This window comes from Carassius gibelio, chromosome B7 (assembly GCF_023724105.1).
Source record: "Carassius gibelio isolate Cgi1373 ecotype wild population from Czech Republic chromosome B7, carGib1.2-hapl.c, whole genome shotgun sequence".
Taxonomy (NCBI): domain Eukaryota; kingdom Metazoa; phylum Chordata; class Actinopteri; order Cypriniformes; family Cyprinidae; genus Carassius; species Carassius gibelio.
This window is the reverse complement of record NC_068402.1, coordinates 20,058,969-20,078,237: the sequence shown is the minus strand read 5'-3', so window position 1 is coordinate 20,078,237 and position 19,269 is coordinate 20,058,969. Positions and strand designations below refer to the sequence as shown.

The following is a 19,269-nucleotide window of genomic DNA, read 5'->3' as shown; positions in this document are numbered from 1 at the left end:
TTAAATGAAAAGTTTACAAATAATTCTTAACAATAATAAATTTTAATTGTTTGTGCATTAGTCTATATATTAGTTGTTCCAAGGGTGTGCAAAACTGAAAACTGCCCATTTTTCTGTTCTTCAACTCGCCAGAACTGATTTTAGAAAACTGAGCGACAATTCTTGTCTTTCTCCCTCCATCACACACAAAATTATTCATGAATGCAATTATCACTCAAGCTTCAGCATTTAGAGATTTATTACGTTACTTTTACATCGCACACACAAAAATAATATGTACAATTACATTTCGGCAGACCGTTTTTAATCACATTGTTCATTCTGTATGCATAATTAATTTATCTGTATGTAATAGAATCTGTTTATTAGTTGTTCTAGAAACAATATATCACAACAACGATGCCAAGGAGATCACAACTGCAGAACACTAATATACTGTAGTATTCTCATTGTCACATTAGCATTGCTCATCCATAACTTAAGTGTAGTCACATGAAGTCATTGTATAAGAACATAACCGCAGTGAACTAATACAGCAATGCTAAGATCACATCTGCTTCTCACAAACACATATATATTTCAGACATTTCATATGCACAACTAGTGGGTATGCAAAACACCAATCCGAGCAGCAAATACAATCTATGATTGCATGCCTAGTTCGTTAGTTAAATATCGTTCGAAACAATTATTTCAATGCTATAGAATTTTACAACACACTTAGTACAAAGAAATGTCTTGCACAATACAATGCGTCCAAGTTTGGATAGAGCTTAAAATTGTGTCAGTTTTCATAAGCATCCAGGTTACACAGAAAAGAGAGGAAGATAGGTTGGAAGTGTTTGTGGAAGTCTCGTTCACTGAGGCAGAGCTTTCAGGATGGCGTTCACCTCCTCTGCCACAGCAGTCAATGCAAACTCAAACTGTTCCTGAAGACAGAAGGAGAGAAAGTGGATGAAACTCAGCCAAGTACTTAAAAAAACACCAACATTTTACACCAAGCACAAACTTAACTTGCAAAATAAGGGAAAAATGGACCTAAAGGGAATATCAGTCAGAAGAAGACGTAATAAGTTGCTGGAAAGTGCTTACAAAATATGTGTGTGCTCCTTGTGTAGATGTGTGTATTTAAAGCTGCAGAGAATGTGCTCTGTTCAAACTATGACTCAAAATCTGTCTCTTCCCTGAGGGGCACCCTGTGAAGATCGATCATTGTCTGAAGAGCGACCCTCAAAACTAACGTTTGAAACCAAAGCCTCCCACTGCAGGCCATGGAATAAACCAAGCTAAAGTGGGCGTTAAGTCAGATGCAGAGCTCCACAAAACAAGAAACGGATAAAAATCCCTCTTGAATTAACTTAGCATGCACTTTTCTCTATTTGAACCAACGTAAATTAGTCTCTCAAAAAATTTAGTGTGTAGTAAGTGAAGGTAAAGGTTTGTTATGTCGGTATAAAACTAAACAGCTTGAATAAATGTATTATTTTATCATTTTACTTTGTAGCGGTAATAGCTTCGTCTGGAAACATAGACCACCTAATGCATGCAAATGACCATAAATGCATGATGATTTTCAGTGAATATCATTCACTGTCATATGCAAGGCGATTTGGAAGAAAAAGGCGAATGCATACTAAAAGTGTAAATGTGACCATTTTGCCACTAGATGGTGTCACATTAATGCCTCAGTGTTCTCCAGACATGATGAAGGATCTGATCAGTCAAGCTGTTTATGAGCTTCTCTTCCAAGGTAAACAAAAGCTGGAGAGCTCATGGAGCTCCTAATGCACAAAACATTCCTATTCTGGGCCAGGAATGGAGAGGGTAGAATTCAGACCAATTTCACACACGAGTACCTGCTTTGAGAGTGTTCTAAACGTGCAGGGCGAGGGGGCATCCTTTGGACATATGTTGCTTTTTGGAGCAAAACAGAGCTGAAGTACTTAGCGGGCCAGAACAATAAAATCACAAATATTGTACTGTCAAGAAATGAACAGAATTAACAAACTACAGAGTTTGAGAGAAACCTGTTACATCAGGATTAAGGATAAAGGATTAAATAATATTGTTTTTTTTTTTTTAATGAAAGGATCCAGATCAAAATTTAACAGCAAGTCCCAAGGTGTACAAAGCTTTCTCATTTATTAAAATGACATGATTATATTAGTAATACTAATACTAGTTTGCTTGTAAAAATGTGAAAACAAAACATCACATCAGACGTTACATCCCAGAGTCAGAGACAGACAGTCACAGGCTAACTACACTGTGACTAGGAACTGAGAAGTAGGATGAGGACTTGCTCAGGAATTGATAGCAGTACTTTTTTCCTGACTTTTGAAAAACATCTTTTACATTCTGACAGTTGTTGGTACATTTTGTTAACTTGCAGTTATTTTAGAAGCCATTACTGTTGGCTGAGGACACAGCTTTGGCTTTCGTTCAAATATTAGGAATTTGTTGCACCCCATGATACATGAACAAAAAATAAAAAAATTAAAAATAAAACGAATCGCTGATTATTCAGTAAAAAGTAGGCTGATTGCTACAGCAAAATGTATTCACTAAACTGAATATATGAATAACTAATAGAACAGAGAGGAAGCTAACATTCCACTGACATCTACTACTTCTATAATACCACTTACATACAGTATTGACTATTTTCTGTATCCTCTGAATAGATTTACAGCTGAATGTTATCTTTTCAACACAATCCATGGAGGTTCAGTATCTCAGTTTACAGTGGCTAACCAGGTAGTCAGGTCTTTATCTTTCATAAACAGCAGCTAATGTAATTCAGTGTGGCTCTGAGGAGGGGACTGTCATTTGCTCATCTTGTTATCTCCAAACAGTAGAATGCTAAATATGTCTCTTTAGCATAGTTAAAAAAAATAGATCTTATATCAGTCAATCTTGTAATGCTGGAGACACTCTAGCACCTTCTGGCTGATGTTCAAAACGTTGTTGCTTGCGGCATCAACAGGACGTATTTGTCATGGAAGAAGTGATCAATTACAAGTTAATTTTTCTGAGGCTGGCTTTTGCTGCTTTATTGACTTTGTGGTTTTAGATTACAAATCGATGTTAATTGTAGCAGTGTGGTTAGGGTCGTATTGTACAGGACGATGTGTGCAGGTGTAATTGCACTTATGCTCACTGACTGAACTTTCTCTTCTGACGTTGAGCTTATCATGGTATTAAATTAAATAATAATGTAATTCATATTGCATTATTGTGAAAATACTAAAAATGCACCAAATAAAAGGATTAGTGCCTTGAACAGACATATCTATGAGAGAAAAGTTCAAAGCAATAACAGCAGTTCTCCAGAAAAAACCCTACATTTTGATAATAACAGAGACACTTAATACCCAGTGTCCATCATTTTGCACCTCCTCACTTTTCTTTAAGCAGTGAGTTTTGCACGGTGTCTTACCTTGGTCTGTACCATGCCTGCTCTCTGGTCTCTCAGGTGCTCCAGGGTAGCAGCGATATCAATCTCCTTAGCACCTGCAACAGAGCCACATAACATGAGTTCAAAGTACACCACATAATCATAGATCATCTAGCACTCGCTCCAGCGCTCGCTTTTCTGTGGAATTACATTCCCTTCGCAATGTTGGAGAAAACTTATAGACTGTGGCTGTACCTAGTTTTTAGCAAGTCTTGCTTTAGTCTATAGCAGAACTTCATGTCTTATTCTAGAACAAAATAATAATAATAATAATAACAAAACATACAAATACAATAATACCAATGACAAAAATATAATCTTTAAAAAAAATGTAAATGTAATTTTTTTTCTACCTGATCTGACTTTTAAGTTGGTGTAATACAATTTAGTCAGATTTAATCAGTTATATGTATATGTATATATAATTACACATTATTTTTTGACCTGAATAAAGCCATTCATTTAGATTTTGCAGGTCATCTAATTACCTGTTTTTACTGTTTTTAGTTTGTATTCAGCAGATTTAGCCAAGACCCCAGATCATTTAAATTCTAAGATGAATAAACACTTAAAATAAAAGATTCTGAGACAGTAGTTAATAGCAGTAGAGCTCATGAAAATACAGTGAACCTGCACAGTTTACATACGGCTTCACTCATGCGGAGCGGTTGTTTCTGCGATACAAATTTACATCGGCACCACTGACTGAACCAAAACTGTAAAGTGAATATGATTTTTTTTTTTCACATGGCAGTAAGAGTGAAAGGGCTGATTAGGAGAAATCTCCCTTTTACCTTTAGCTTGAATGACTTTTTCTACAGGTCCATTGTTCTTACTTCTCATAAATGAGTGGAGAGAAGGAGAGGTATAACAAGGCCTTATTTCTCATTCATTCATTCTTTAAAAAGAAAAGAAAGACCACCCCCCCCCCCCCTGCACAGATTGATAAAAAGAGAGAGTGAGAGAGTTTGAGGGCGAAGGAAAGAGAAAAGCGGGAATCCTTATAGATGCTTTCTGAAAGGGAGCGAGTGCAGCTGGGGCTCCAGCCTCAAAAGTGCTCCAACACTTTCATGTCTTAAGAAGTGCAAGATTCCGAAGTTTAGGAGGAAAGACAGAGAGCGAGCAGAGGAGGGGGCATCTTACAAGAAAAGGCTTCGGAATTAAAACAGCATTCTTCACTAATTTACAATTCATTCCTGGAGAGAAAGAAAAGCGAAAGAAAAATACGATGGGGTGTTTGAGAAAAGAGAGAGAGAGAGAGAGAGAGAAGAGGAAGACATGAAGAACAGGAGAGAGAAAAAGGGGAATGCAAGAAGGAGATTTCTGTTGTTCGGGACTTTCTGGGGCTTTGATCACACAAGTGAACACTGGAAAGTGGGCAACCTGGGAGCTCCCCTTTCTTCCCAGAGAGCAGACAAAAGGGAGATGGAGGGGGTAGCTGAGGGCCGAGGCTCCGGGCCCCTGACAGCATGGGAAAGAGGCACAAATGCGGCGACGCTCTCCCTTGCATCTGGCCTTTGATCCCTCATTATGGAAAAAGCCACGGACCATGGTCAGGCCAGGAGTAGGGATGGACTGGTGACCGGAATAGAGAAGCGTGGGGGGAGGCAAATGCATGGGTGACCTCACCAGATGGGGTCAGGAAGAATGGTGATGATTCAGACAGGTTATGAAGGCACCTTCCGTCTCCATGGCTGGATTCGCATGACTTGTTAAACTCTATGAAGCGCTGAATGTATAATATTTGCATGTGAAAAAGTCAACCGTATTAGGCGAAGCTGAAACCCTCGCAGTTGCTTACAGGTGCAAACACAAGAAGAAAGACACCCTCTTCTCTGTTCTTCATGTTTATTCACATTAGCCTTTTGATAGCCTTGGCTAATCATTAAAGACCTCAATCATCCTCTAATGCACAATGAGACCTTCACTGTGTGAAACGTTGTGTGTTATGACAGCGCCTCCTCATCTGTGCAGTGCGCGCTTACCTTTGGCCATTTTATTTAGAACCATGTCAATCAGGATGTAGGTTCCACTCCTTCCAGCGCCATCGCTGCAAATGGAGACACAAACTCGTTATCACTTCAGAGAAAAGAGCAGACCTGTCTGAATGAGGATTACAGTATGTGCTTACTGAAACGAAAACAAAGCGTTCATTTCTCTGTTGTGTTTCAGCTGCATTGTTTGCTGTTGCATCATCCTTCAGCATTCACAATAATTCTGTCAAAGACGACTGTTGTCTTGTTTTCTTTGCAAAACTATACTGAATTTGCAAGAAAGAAAAAAAAGGAAAAGAAAAAGATATAATACAACACAGCTCTTTTAAAGGCAAAAACAAAGTGTCTGAACACAGTGGGAATTTGAAGTGACTTGAAAAAGCATTTTTAAACTTGTTTTACCTTTTACGCAATCGACTAAATTGCGAGAACCAGCCAAACTCAGACGCAGTTGGATGGTAAACTGCAGTCTGATTTGAAATCAAGGTTACTTTTCAAGACATGCGGCTGAATATTATGAGTGCATTACTGAATGAATGTGTGTGTATGCCACTTTCTGAGGTTGCTCAGGTTTAAGCGCGCGCACACACACACACACAACACATTCAAGTGGGGGGTTTGGGAAATGAGAACTATTTAGGGAAAGTCTCCCCTCTCGCCTGATATCATTCTGAATTATTCAAATATGCATGACAGCTGTGAAGCCTGTCTTCCCCACAATGCAAAACATGTTGCTCATTAGCCCCTGGTGTTAAAGATCATTTGGCCACTATTTTAGTTTACACAGACACTCACGTTCCTCAATTTCACACTGAGGGTAAAGGCCATCCATTTTTACCATCACTCATGTAGATATTCACTAAATACTTCATTTATTTTACCAGTGCCTGAGAGATAATTCAGACCACTGAAAATTTATATCACTGGATTTAATACTGCTTTGATATATATAAATATAGTGTCATAGTATTTGAGATATATGCAAATAGCTTATAAATGCATTTTTTTATATTATTCTGGTACTTGCCTGCAATGAACAATAATTGGACAAGATCTGCCCCGGTAGCACTTGTTAACCTTTCTGAAATGACAGAAAAAAAGAGACCATTAATACTTTAAGTGCAAATAAGTAAATTGTGGACATATTTATTTGCTACTTTAGAAACTCTTATAAATATGATGTTATATATACATATTAAATTAGCTTATTATCAAACACGTTACTTTCAAACCAGGGGACTTTCTAACACGTGTCTATCAAAATCATAATAAAGCAAAAGGTCCATGCCAAACAATTACAACAAATGGAGAGGTTGTTAAATCCACCACATTGTGACAAGCCATTAAGTAAATTATGTGTGGTTAGGTGTCATGATCCAAAACACATTAACCTTGCACAATTATAAAGCCTGCAAAACCATAAGGCCTTGCAGGATTTTAAGGCACATAGGTGCTGTTGCCATGGAAACCTACTGTGTGAACTCATATTGTTTTGCTTATCCCAAAAAGAAAAAAAAAGAAAAACTGCTTTGTGCATACCTCAAGGTTGATTTCTCAAGAGATAACCAAAAAAGGTTTTAAGATCAGATCTGAATGCTCATGGGACGACTTTCAATTCTAAACCTGCTGCACACTTTTCTAAAATGTTATTTAAAGACAGCTGGGTCCAAAATTATCACTCGGCAAGAGCCAAATGCAAGAACAACTGGCATTGGCGAGTATAAAACAGAATCTATTAACTTTAACTTTATGAGGAACTACAACTGGTTACATGGTTGTGGTCAAAGTATAAGAATGGTTACCTTACTCATACTGATGGAAATGACATGCTCAATTAAAATCAATAAAATCAAAACTATTCAAGAAAAAAATATCTCGTTACTCACATATCATCTACAGACTTTTAAACATTGTGGAAAAATTACCAGCAGAAGAATGCCTGAAGTTGTATTTTTCTTTTATCATAATATTCATTTAATAAAAGTATGAGGAAAATTTCTTTTGACAAAAAAAGTAAATTTTTGGATTTTGAAATAAATATAAAATAAAGCTTGGTGTGTCCTTCACACGAAATGTGTGAGAAAAGTGCTTTAAATATCAGTTTTATTTGAGACAGTGCAGATCTAAAAGAGTGCAGAGGGGACCATCATGCATTGGGGCATTAGGGCAGCAGTGTGTGTTTCTAGGAAAAACAGAGGGACAGAGAAAAAGGGTGGATGAGTGTGAGAAACAGGGACATCTGGTGAGTTTGAGATGCAGGTGGGGAGGCAAGGAAAAATCAAGGGCCTGGAAGAGGAGATACAGTTTCCAATGATCACTTTTGTGACTATGCAACTGGGCTCATATAACTAGCTGCAACATCACAAAAATGACACTGGCAACCGCTAATTAGCTGGCCAACGAAAAAACAAGAGAGGTGAGTGAGGAGCGTTTGACAGATTCAGTGTGAGTCATGGCAGTGTATGAGACAAGACTGTGTCACAGGCCTTTGGGGAGACATTCAGAACGGCAACAGAAACCAGAGCAAGTCAAACAGAAGCTCCAGGGTTAAAACCATCTCACCAAAGCCTCAATGCTCAGGGGGTCATTCAAACTTTGGCAGATTGCTTTTTAAAGTGAAAAGAATCCTCAGAACACTTTGGGTCTCAGAATGGGAGTTATAATTCAGACTCAAGGATCACATGCCAATCATCACACGATGCTGATAGAGGATCAGACCCACCCTTTTCATTTATCGGTGCATATTTATTACCCCATCATTTCTCAGGGCACAAGATCCAGCATCAGCATTCCAGATCTAAACGCTTTGTGCATATGATCCAACAGTCCTCCCATGAATCAACAACAGAATCAGTGCTCCAAATCTGACGCTTTAGAAATCTCAGCACATACATTTGAATCTCATATTACAGGCATATGGAATGAGACATTTTCCCAAAGCATACACTGTGTACAGTAGCTATAAGGAGAACTATTTGAAATCTAAAGCATACTGTGTCTGTAAAAATGGTTAGATAAATGATAGATATACCATAATTCATGAATGTAAGCAAATAAGAGTGAGCTGCACAGAGCTCTGAGTCAACAGGAAATTCTCCAAAATATTACACAATGTACTCTAAAAATACAAAGCAGGTAGTCTGCCAACATAATTTCCTTACATTCTGTTGTGAAGTATTGGGATTAATAAACTAAATGTAACAGCACTGCAGAACACTCTGCTTGAGCATGAACAAAGAAACTAGAAGTCCAAAATGGATTGTCCTATTGCAGGTACACATCCGCCTGTGCCAGGGTTGTTAAATTTCTTTAAGGTTTTACCCCAGAGGCCTATTGCATTTCTTCAGAATGCTCACAGCGGGTGAAAAATGAGAGAGGCATATGCTGCGATTGGCTTTCCTTTCACTACTGTTTTATTGCTGAACATTTCACATTTAATTGGAGTGTTTAATTTAATATGGATTATGGTGGAAGGATTGCTATGCGCTTGCTACTATGCACACATATAGAAGGGCTAGATTTTATTTCTTCAAAGACATACTGTCTATTTTATCTAAACCTAAGGGCTGAAGGTGAATGAAGACAATCTTTTTAGGAAAACAAGTATATTTGCCCAAACTTTTAAGACAAAACTGCATAGGTAAACATTCTGCCATTAACATCCTGGTGAAATGAAGCAGCTGGACACATACCTGCGGAAGTCCAGCATTGTTCTAGCTGACTCTGGAACGTTCTGGTCCATCCAGGACAAGAAGTGGAACTGAGTGACTGTGCGGGTTTCATTAGTCTGGACGTTCTTCAGGTAGAAACTGCGTACCAGGAAATCATCACACCAGATATGCTCAGAGACCAGATTTACCTTCAAGAATATATGCAGAGTGTGTTTTAACACGCTGACATGTAAAAATATTTTTTTTTTCAAAGTTTGTATAGTGTTAACAAACAGACAAAACTGGAAGGAAATACTGTTATTTTGGCACAACAACTAATAGTAGGTAGTTATATGGACCCTTTTCATATTTCCAGGGTTCTCAGAAGTGGAAGTTGTCATAGTTGGGTAAACTTGCCATAATTGGGTTCTCGTTTACTATAGTAGCAAAAGAAAAAAATACACTGTTTTTGTGTTCCGATTAGTTTTTTTTAAGGTGGAAAAAATTACAAATGTCAAATTTGCTGTCATTTTACTATTATTATTCTGAAATTTAAGGTAATATTAAACAAAATATACACTGTAAAAGAGTAAGTTCTTGTATTTTATTTATACATTTTCTAACCATACATTTCATGTCATTTTACAGTAAAATTTTCTTAATTGTACAGTTTTTAAATGTAAAACAAACATGTAAACAGATATTCCCAGATTTCCCTGCATGACACATTAGAAAGTATTTTGTTTAAATTATTTCTTAATAATAATTTTATCAGCTTTATGTTACATCTGTTGTTTATTTAATGTTGGTGATTTGTGTTTTCATGTTTTCTCTGTTACTTCAGATGGCATAAAAGCTAACTGTAATGAACTTTGATTTTTTGAACTTTGAGAATTATTCTGGTAACCACAGCAGTCAAAATTAAATTTGTAAAAACTACAGATTATTATATATTTTTTTTTTTACAGTGTAGTGATATGAATGTAAAAAAAAAAAATGAAATAATATAAAACTTTGCTAGATTTACAATGTTAATAATTGCGGAAACGTGTCATCAAAGTCTGTGAAAAGGGTTCATTGTCCTTATATTTATTTAAGGTGAATTAAAACCTGAAAAAATAAATCATTATTCAAATATATAAAACCACAGTGTCCAAAGGAGCTTTACCTCATATATGTGGTAGAGGTCCGAGCCTTCATCAGGCCAATACTGATGACACTGTTTGATACCGTTTTCAGCTAGAGGTGTCAGCATGACAATAACCACACAGCCACTTTCCCAAACCATCTACACAACACGCCATCAACAGAAAATGCAAAAGCAATGTTACAATGTAAACAGGGAAAAACAGCCAAAAATACATTTGCCAGACAAAAATATTCCCTCCTTTATGGTATGACTGGAGTCAGAGAGTTAAGCTTGTCAGCAGAGTTTGCTTTAAACTTAATTGGTCTTAATAACTCAACCCCACTCGTCAGTGTAATGGAAGTTCAGTTTAGTCTTCCAGCCCAGCTCTCGTGCCCTTTATCTCTCGATCTCCTCTTCCCCTTGTATACGGAGCCTCCTCAGCCTCGCTCCATTTCCCCTAATCACACTTTTACTGTGTCCTTCCATCACGGAAAGGCCCAGTGCGGCCATTAGGAAAATGAGGGAAAACACTGACTTTTATGGCAGCAATAAAATACAATGATCCTGCTCATAAAATAATCAAACTCATGTGCCACACGTCCCCACAGAGTCATTAACAGAGAAATGTGGAGACATTACAACATGGTAAAAGTGGTTCAAAAAGCAATATAAAGTTATCATTATGAATATGTTATCATTTTTAATCTCACAAAACACTGGAGAGGAAACTGATGAAAAATAAAATGTCTTAAATTCACGATTATATGATGAGAGAATTGTAGCAATAAAAATAGCTTTCACTGAATGTAGTATTTAAAAGAGTTTTTTTTGTTTCACATGTTTCATCTTAACAGAATTTATGGCACAACTATTAACTTACAGGAATAAAGACAGAAATGTGTTTTAGATGCTTAGCACTGTATACATTAATGGTCAAATGGTGTTAAAAGATAAATGTTATGCAGCACTGTAAAAACTATTTCTTATGTAGTTTAACATTTTCTGACTGAGGAGCTCCTATACAAAGATCACAATGCTGGATTCTTCAATACAGGAGTGGGAAATGAAGGTCAATGGAGGAGCTTGCACTGATGTTCCAGACCAGGTGATCAAATATGGTTGAGTTTAAGCTTTGAAGTGCAATATGCAGAAAAGGTCAAACTAAACCCACATGTTTCTAAAACTCTGCAGGAAACAGCACTGAGTGCTCTGTGCTTGGCCAGAATTCTGAATACAAATCGCACAGAGCAACAATTGAATATTCTGTGAAAAAAAACTTGAAAGATTTAGATGTTTCTTTCCCTCGGAGGAAAACTTTTCAGAGAATTATGCAAATTAAAAAAAAACTTTCTTTTCTGACATGTGGACAAAGCTCCAATTCTGACATTCATATAAAAAAATCACATTGTAATGTGGACCTAAATGGAATCATCACTACTCTATCACTTCTTTAGGAATTCAGTGGAAATAAATGGTTCTAGAGAAGTACATCTAAAAAGACCTATAACACCGATATGTCAAATACAGTTTTATTAAACTACATTTTTATAATAAGCTCTTTAATCAGTAGTTTCTGTTTGGATGTACACCCGCACATACTTAATGAATGACTTCAGAACTTAAACAACATGGAGACTTATCACGAATTAACACGGTTTCTGTTTTTTCTTTGAATGACACATTAGAGGGTCTTACAAGCCATGCCTAATGAAGACGTAAAAGGTTTACACTTAATATATAAATATGCATACATGCCCTTTATTAAAGAGAAAACTTAAGACTCTGCAAACTTTTAAAAGCCTGGCTCTGTTTGGTATGAATCACCTTTTCATTAATGAGAAGAAACGCAGAGACAATGACATCACTACATTAATTGACAGGGATTAATGTACGCAGTTTAATTTAAATAGAGCTTTTAATGGCCTATTTTGGATTCAGAAGTGGCCTGACTGTCTTTAATTCATCTGCATGCAATTAAATTAGTTAAGATCATTAATTTTCTTCCAGTAATTGACGAAATGACAAATTCAAACAACTAATAACATCAATTAGTGTACACCCACATCTGTTAGTAAACACAGGTTTGTGATTATAGAGGGTCAAGTGACAGCAACACATTACCACAGGCAATTTATTAAAATGTAGATTATGGTTTGTATTTAACACCATTTACTTATATAGCCTTCAAAAAAAAATAAAAAAAATAAAAAAAAAATGTTCAAAGCTGTAGTTGATCATAAAATATTAATTGAGTTGAAAACATCCTACGCAATGCATGACAGCAAAAAGCATTTAAGTGGTTCTTAAAATCAACCGAGCAATTAACACTGATTCCAATATGCAAACAAACAAGCTGAAATCAATTTGTTATTATCAAAACTATTGTAGTGAGAGAATTTCTCATTCAAAGCATCTGTGTTGGAGAAAAGCTCAGATTTTCACTTATATTTTCAGCACAGACACTGTGCAGTGAGGAATCCCAAACCTTACGGGACCTTCGACCCTCCTAATTAAGGTAATATAAGGATGTTTATAAAGCAGCTTTCTTAGTGTAGACGGGCTGTGTCCTTTCTACCCTTAACATTCCCAAAAATGTCCCAGTTTTGCCTTATTTGAGAGTTCATACAGTGAAAAGATGCTAAACCCGTAATATTCTGAGATCAGATATTAAATATGAATGCAAAAGCAATTCTTGCTAATGGGTTTGCTTGAGTCTAATATGGAAAAAAAGGAACTATCCAATAATGAAACAGTTTTTGCACTAGTGCTTTATCCATATGGATTAGACTTGGACAACACTATCGGAGTATCTTACCTGCCAGAAGTCTGCCACGGTGGAGGGAAGAGGACCTTGAGCGCTGATATAGGCTGGGTTTCGGGGGTCATGGTCCATCTTAAAAGTAAAAAGACAGAGCAAATATTTTAATGAATATTCATGAAACAATTTTTTTTCATCAATACTGAAAATGAAACACTGAGTGGTCTGTTGATGAAAGATTATCTCTATTCTACAGAAGAACAAAAGTGATATGGCTGAATGTTGGAGGGATGTTAGTTTCTATGGTGCTCTCTTCTGACTTGAAGCCCCTCTATGTAAACTGCACTGTTTCATTTATCTTATTTATTTGCTTTCTGAACAATTCTTAGGCCCCCTCCGATCTTTGGGGAAGGGGTAAACAAACTTGCTGCCAAAAGAAACAGAATGTCCACGATTTCTGTTTGGAGTTAAAAAGCTTGAGAGAAAAAAAGGAAAAGGAAAAGAAAATCAAATAAAGCGAAGGCACAGAGACCTGTCACTAATGAGAGCAGAGTCGTCTCTCTCACGACCACCTCCCCTCTCCCGACCCCTCTCTCCTGTCTGTCTCACTCTCATTGTTATCTACTCCACATCCACTCTTGTCTTCTATTTCTATATCGCTCTATCATCTTCAGTCACCCGTTTTTCCTCTCTCTCCCCTGTCTGTCCTCTCCGAGCATGTGCATTCTTTAATACCTCTGATTAAAGTCGGCTCTGGGAGTAAAGCAAGGCATCTCTCTAATCAAACGCATTTATTGATGAGAAGCTCAGTGGCTGGAGGAGGGTGTCTGCATGTAATTGTGTGTCTGTCTGAGTGAAAGCTGTCCCGATGGAAAAAAAGCTAATGATGGAAAGAATTTTTTTTATATGGATATGGACTGTGACATTCATAATGTACTAGCCACAATTAAATAATGACAGGCAAGATCTTCACCAGCACTTCAGCTAATCAGCAGCAAAACCATAACAAGCTAAAGTAGATTTCAAACCGCAGCAAAGGGACAAATTATTTAATAGGTTTGCAAACTGGCAAATGTTGCCAGCGTTTCTCAACCTTTTGAGATTCTGGTTTGACACAAACCAGAACGTGTTCACTGTTAAAAGCGTTATCTTGCAGCTTATTTCTACTGACCTAACCCTTAAATTTGGTTTTAATGGTATAACCTTTTGTTCTCTTCATACTATTTTAATATTTAACATAAATTTTTTATATTTTAAATATTACCATACTGGATTTCAATTAGCATTAAAATGAACATTAAAGTAAAATCTATGTATTTTGTATGTATCAAATGTATTTTGTATATAAATATGTATGTAAAAAAGGAAAAAAAAATATCTTGGGTCTACTGTAAATGGAAAATAAGCCCAACAAATAACATATATTCTGAGATACTGGGCATTTACTGATTTATGCAGCACAGGATAATGGGCAAAACGGGGCATGCTATTGATCAATTCTTATTTAATAATCCATGTCTACAAGCTGTGATGACCACAATTCAGAATGCAGCTCTTATTATCTGTGTCTGATGTATGGCATCCCGTCTTTCACTCTGACCATTAGTCCACACATCTGTCCATCAAAGAACATCAACACAAACCACCATTCATCGGGTCTAAAAGAAAACGTGAAGCAAAAAAAAAAAAAAAGAAGAAAAAAAAAAAAGCTGATTACAACACACCCTGTCCACACTCTTATTAGTGGAAAGATATTATTGTCTGGATGCATTACAGGAGAACATTCTCCTGACCTGAAATGTCCCCTTACAAAAAGAAGTGAAAGCTGTCATCTGGTTGGAATGTTCCCATTTTGAGCTGTAACAAAAGGGTGTTTGCTGTAAGGAGGTAAGGTATGCAGTCTTGTTAGGGTGTCAGACCTGGGCTTATTAAGTGAAGGAAGGAGAGAGTGGACGAGACTGAAACACAAGCTCCAAACACTTCTAGAATTGCTGCTGCTCTTTCATATGTAAGTGTATGTGTGTGTCCTTGAAGCTCTAAGCTAACATCATTTAAAAAGTGTAGCCCTACTGATCAATCTGGCCTTTTTTCACATCCAAAATGCTCTAATTTGATGAACATTTCACCACGCTACAGCTGTCTGTGTGAGAGTGTTCTTGATAGCACGTCTGTCTGTCTTCATGGAGTATGTATGTCTGTAAAGCACAAAAGCCGATCACAAAGCCTTTCAAAACTTTTGCTGAAGTAATTGCATGGTTCAGTACTTCTGCACTAATTTCTCTATAGCCTCACAAAAAGATCAAACACCACTGCATGAGAGAGACACATTCAAACCCCATGGTTACAGTGAATGACACGCACACCCATTAGCATGGCAGAAAATGGATATAATTGCTTTGCACAACCTTAATTGTTGGCAAGAGCAATTTAAGGGTAGAACAATTATATATACACAAGCTGGCTAATGCTGGCAGTCTATATGAAACTGTTTTTTGACTAACCGCTCGCTATACAGGGTGTTATTATAGTGGATTTGTCATTTCACACTCAGAAAGATTATCATACTCTTAAGGTCTAATTACTTTAAGAGTTCTGTTTTTAGGGGTTTATCAGTAAATTCAGCATCCTGTGATGCCCTATAAGGAACATATCAAAGAAAGAAAAAGAAAGGGCATTGTATGATTTTCGCACAGGATATACTGTATTACCTTGATATGTAAAATATTACATATCACAAATCAAGAGTCAAGATTGATGGAATAAAATAAAGAATGAAATATTTTTCACATGACTTCATTTACTCAATATTACTGAAAGGAACAAAATGTTTTTAAACATCATGTGAAAAGCTTTTTCTGCACCACTTTTTTGTGTATGATTGAAAGATGGTGGTCCAGAATACAACTCAACCCTAAACTGTCACCAGATCCAAAGGAAAGGGTGTTGGTGTGAGGAGGTTGTGAAAAAATATCACGAATGATTTACTTTGAGGCCTTTTCTTTCTTGCGGCTAATGAGAAAGAAGCTACAAACATTGACAGACATAATTATCACAGTTTTTGAAACGCACATTGACAAATCCCTGCTGCGCTTTAATTACCGCGCCTCCATGCATTTGTCTCCGCACCAGTGGATCAGTGCACCCAACCCCGACTGCAGCGCGAACCCCTCGGGGAGGGAGGGCTGACTCGCTTCTGCCTTTTGTTTCATCTTTTGACGAGTTGGAGTCCAAAAATAACAGCATGTAAAAATGACTCAGTTTGACTTTCTCAGTGTGATATTGCTGCACAGGTATTATACTGATTAACATTATGTGTATCTACTGATTAAGGGGCCAAAACAAAAATTATTGTGTCTGTGATGGCAATGAAATCACAGTGTTTGGTTTTAAGGCATTCACATGGTCTGTGTCTTATATTATGCACACAAAAAGCTTAAATTAATAGACAAACCTTCCTTTTGGCTCATAACCGTGTTTGCCGTGTTTATATTTGTTTTAGAAATGAATGACTGACTATTTGAACCTACTTTTGAGTTTTTTTCTTTGTGCTTTTTCAGTCCCTCAGTTTCTGTGCTTCTACATATACATAAAACAGCATATTTAACAGTCTGAGAATAGTCAGTGTTGATCCACAGAGGAGAGAAGTGAAGGAGAAAAGGGAAACAAATAAATGAGCAAATAAATCAAAAATATAAGCAAGACTCAAATTTCAAAGGAGAGGATAAAACAGACCTTGCAAAAGTATTTGGTAAAAATGGACATAAATACTGTTTCAAAAACAGTCAGTGTTTCCTTCATATGAACAACCTGTAAGAGGTGTTTTCACTCCCATTATTGGACATGATTTATAAAATACATAAATAATATGCATGGCTTACAATGGGGCTGGCGTTAATGTAATCAGATCTGGATTGGTTATTCTCCGGCTTCAGGATGACTCTGGAGTGATCATCTACAGTGTTCAAAGACAGACAGACCGATGATGACGTAACTACTAGAGCATCAACATTTCAACACACTTTTCTTAAACAAGTGATCATTCCTTTAGTAGAGACTGCACATTTTTATAAAAATTCTGATCAGTGTATGATTAGAAGAGGCCACTGACTTTTTTTTAATGAATCCACACAGGACGCATTAGCCTGTGACAGGCCGTGCTGCCGTTCTATGGCATAGTGCTCAAGAAAACAAATACAAATTCACTCAAGGCAGATACAATTTGCGAAGCACTCACACACAAGGACGGCATGTGGGCGGTTGCGCTGGACATTCTGTTCCTCCTGACCCACCGCACATACTGCTGGCTCAGCCTGGTAACTACAGAGAGCCTCCCACTCCTTATCCAAACGATCCTTATTCTGCAGGTGATCCTCCATATACGACTACAGATGGAAGAAAGACACAGAGACAAAAGTTGCTTGAAAGGTGAATAAAATATTTCCTGTAACATGCATAACTCAAAGACGGAAAGCATTCCAGCCCTGAGTGATGTACATATAAAGCAGAGGATTGCAGTTCAACTCAGGGTTACATTTGTTGTTTATACAATGCAAACAAGAGCGTGAACCATATTTCTTATGCTTATGCATTTCATGTGCCATTTGCATTCCCGTGTAAACGTTTTTGAATTAAGTCTCCGTCCCTCCCCTAAATCCGGTGAGTAAAAAAGCTCCATAGCAAGTTTCCATTCGTCTGCTATAATCCCGCTTTACCTCCAAGGCCAACCTATCGCTTTCTGTGCTTTCTTTCTTCCCAACAATACAATCACTCACCTATCCACCTTCAGACAGACAAGAGCTCAAACCCGCTCAGCACGGGAATCGTAGACAGTAATCCTAAACATGCACCACAAAGGAGAAGAGAGGGAGAGAGAGGTAGAGAAAGGGGGGTTGCAGGGAGGGGGCTTGTCCTGACAATCACACATGCAATTAAGACTCCTGAAAGGCCTGGGCACACCAGTGCCTCTTCAGCCTCCTTCAATCACTCCTTTTCACTGCTTGCACAAATGCTGATAAGATTGTCTGCGCTTAAGCCGCCTTCCCAAGAAGCCCAAATTGAATTCAACTGAGACAAAGGGGAGTGGAGGGAGAGAGACAGAGACTGAGAGAGAAAGAGAGAGAGCAAGACAGACAGAGAGCTCAGAGGACTGTGTCGCTGGCCAGAGCGTAAGTGTTGTTTGGCGGTTGGTGTCTTGTTTTTTGGCTGCTTATTTCTGGTCTCCCATTGTTAACCCACAAGAAGGGGTTTACCTTGTGCATGTGGGCATGTGAATGTGTGTTTGAGTTTATTGTGTGAAAACAAATTACACACTCATAACCTAATGTCAAGAATCCTCTTGGCCCAAACGCAGACAACAATCCGTGATCTCACAGGGGTTGGACACACACTCAAATGTTTCTGAATGCCAAACGTGCTCTTTTAAAACTATAATACAAATAACTTATAGAACATCTATTTCTTCATGTACACCATCATTACCACTATATGAACATTCTCTTAGATATATATATATATATTTTTTTTTTTCTTTTTCTTATTTGAATAGCATTTTGCACTCCTTGTTTTAAGAGATGATGAATTGTGTGACAAGTCACTTAACAGAAGACATTACGATTCATATGGAATTCATGATTTAGAGAAGGAGAAAAGACTTTGTTTAAATGCCACTGTAATAAGATCAACTAAAACAGGAGAGAAATGTGGCCAGTGGCCAAAAAAGTCTAGGTGTCGGAAGGCTTCCCTTTTAGTTTAAAGACACAAATACCACTGCTATCATTTTAAAACAAAGCAATTACTCAAATATTCCATAACAGCTTTGGGTTCGATAAGATTTTTGAATGATTTTACTTATCAAGGCTGCATTTAATGTTTTCTATTACAATTTTTTATATATATATAATATAAAAAATGGAAAATGGAAAATTTAAATGGAAATATTATTTATCATTATAAAAGTCTTTATTTTCAATTTCCTAAAACTAAAAAAAACTAAAAAACTAAATTTACTCAGCAAAACTGTTGCACAAATACATGATTAATAATGCACAAGAATAATTAAAAATCTCCTGCACAATAATCTTACTAAAGTCATAATGTCTTTTGATCTCTATCTACCTTAACCTAATAACAAACAAAGTACTTTTCCACAAAACCACTGTCATTTTACCAGGGTAAACCATGACAGGCTGTTGCACTTAAAATGTTCTCATCCTTCAAGTTATATATCACAAGAGAAACAAATTACCCAGCAATCAGTTTACTTCACCAGTTCTCCCTGAGTG

General features: G+C 37.0%; 1 protein-coding gene across 2 annotated transcripts in view; it reads right to left on the bottom strand.

The window, feature by feature from the left end:
* Nucleotides 1–220: 220 nt before the first annotated feature.
* The window catches only part of ptprn2 (protein tyrosine phosphatase receptor type N2), a 202,334-nt gene continuing 183,285 nt past the window's right edge, over nt 221–19,269 (bottom strand). For both annotated transcript variants that reach the window (XM_052561647.1, XM_052561648.1), the window contains 9 exons: nt 17,223–17,370; nt 16,867–16,940; nt 13,046–13,123; nt 10,270–10,389; nt 9,144–9,310; nt 6,479–6,532; nt 5,443–5,507; nt 3,440–3,513; nt 221–929 (listed from right to left, as the gene is read on the bottom strand). In XM_052561647.1, coding sequence (XP_052417607.1) covers nt 858–929; nt 3,440–3,513; nt 5,443–5,507; nt 6,479–6,532; nt 9,144–9,310; nt 10,270–10,389; nt 13,046–13,123; nt 16,867–16,940; nt 17,223–17,370 — 852 coding nt within the window. In that variant the 3' untranslated portion in view covers nt 221–857. The remainder of the gene's footprint in view (nt 930–3,439; nt 3,514–5,442; nt 5,508–6,478; nt 6,533–9,143; nt 9,311–10,269; nt 10,390–13,045; nt 13,124–16,866; nt 16,941–17,222; nt 17,371–19,269) is intronic.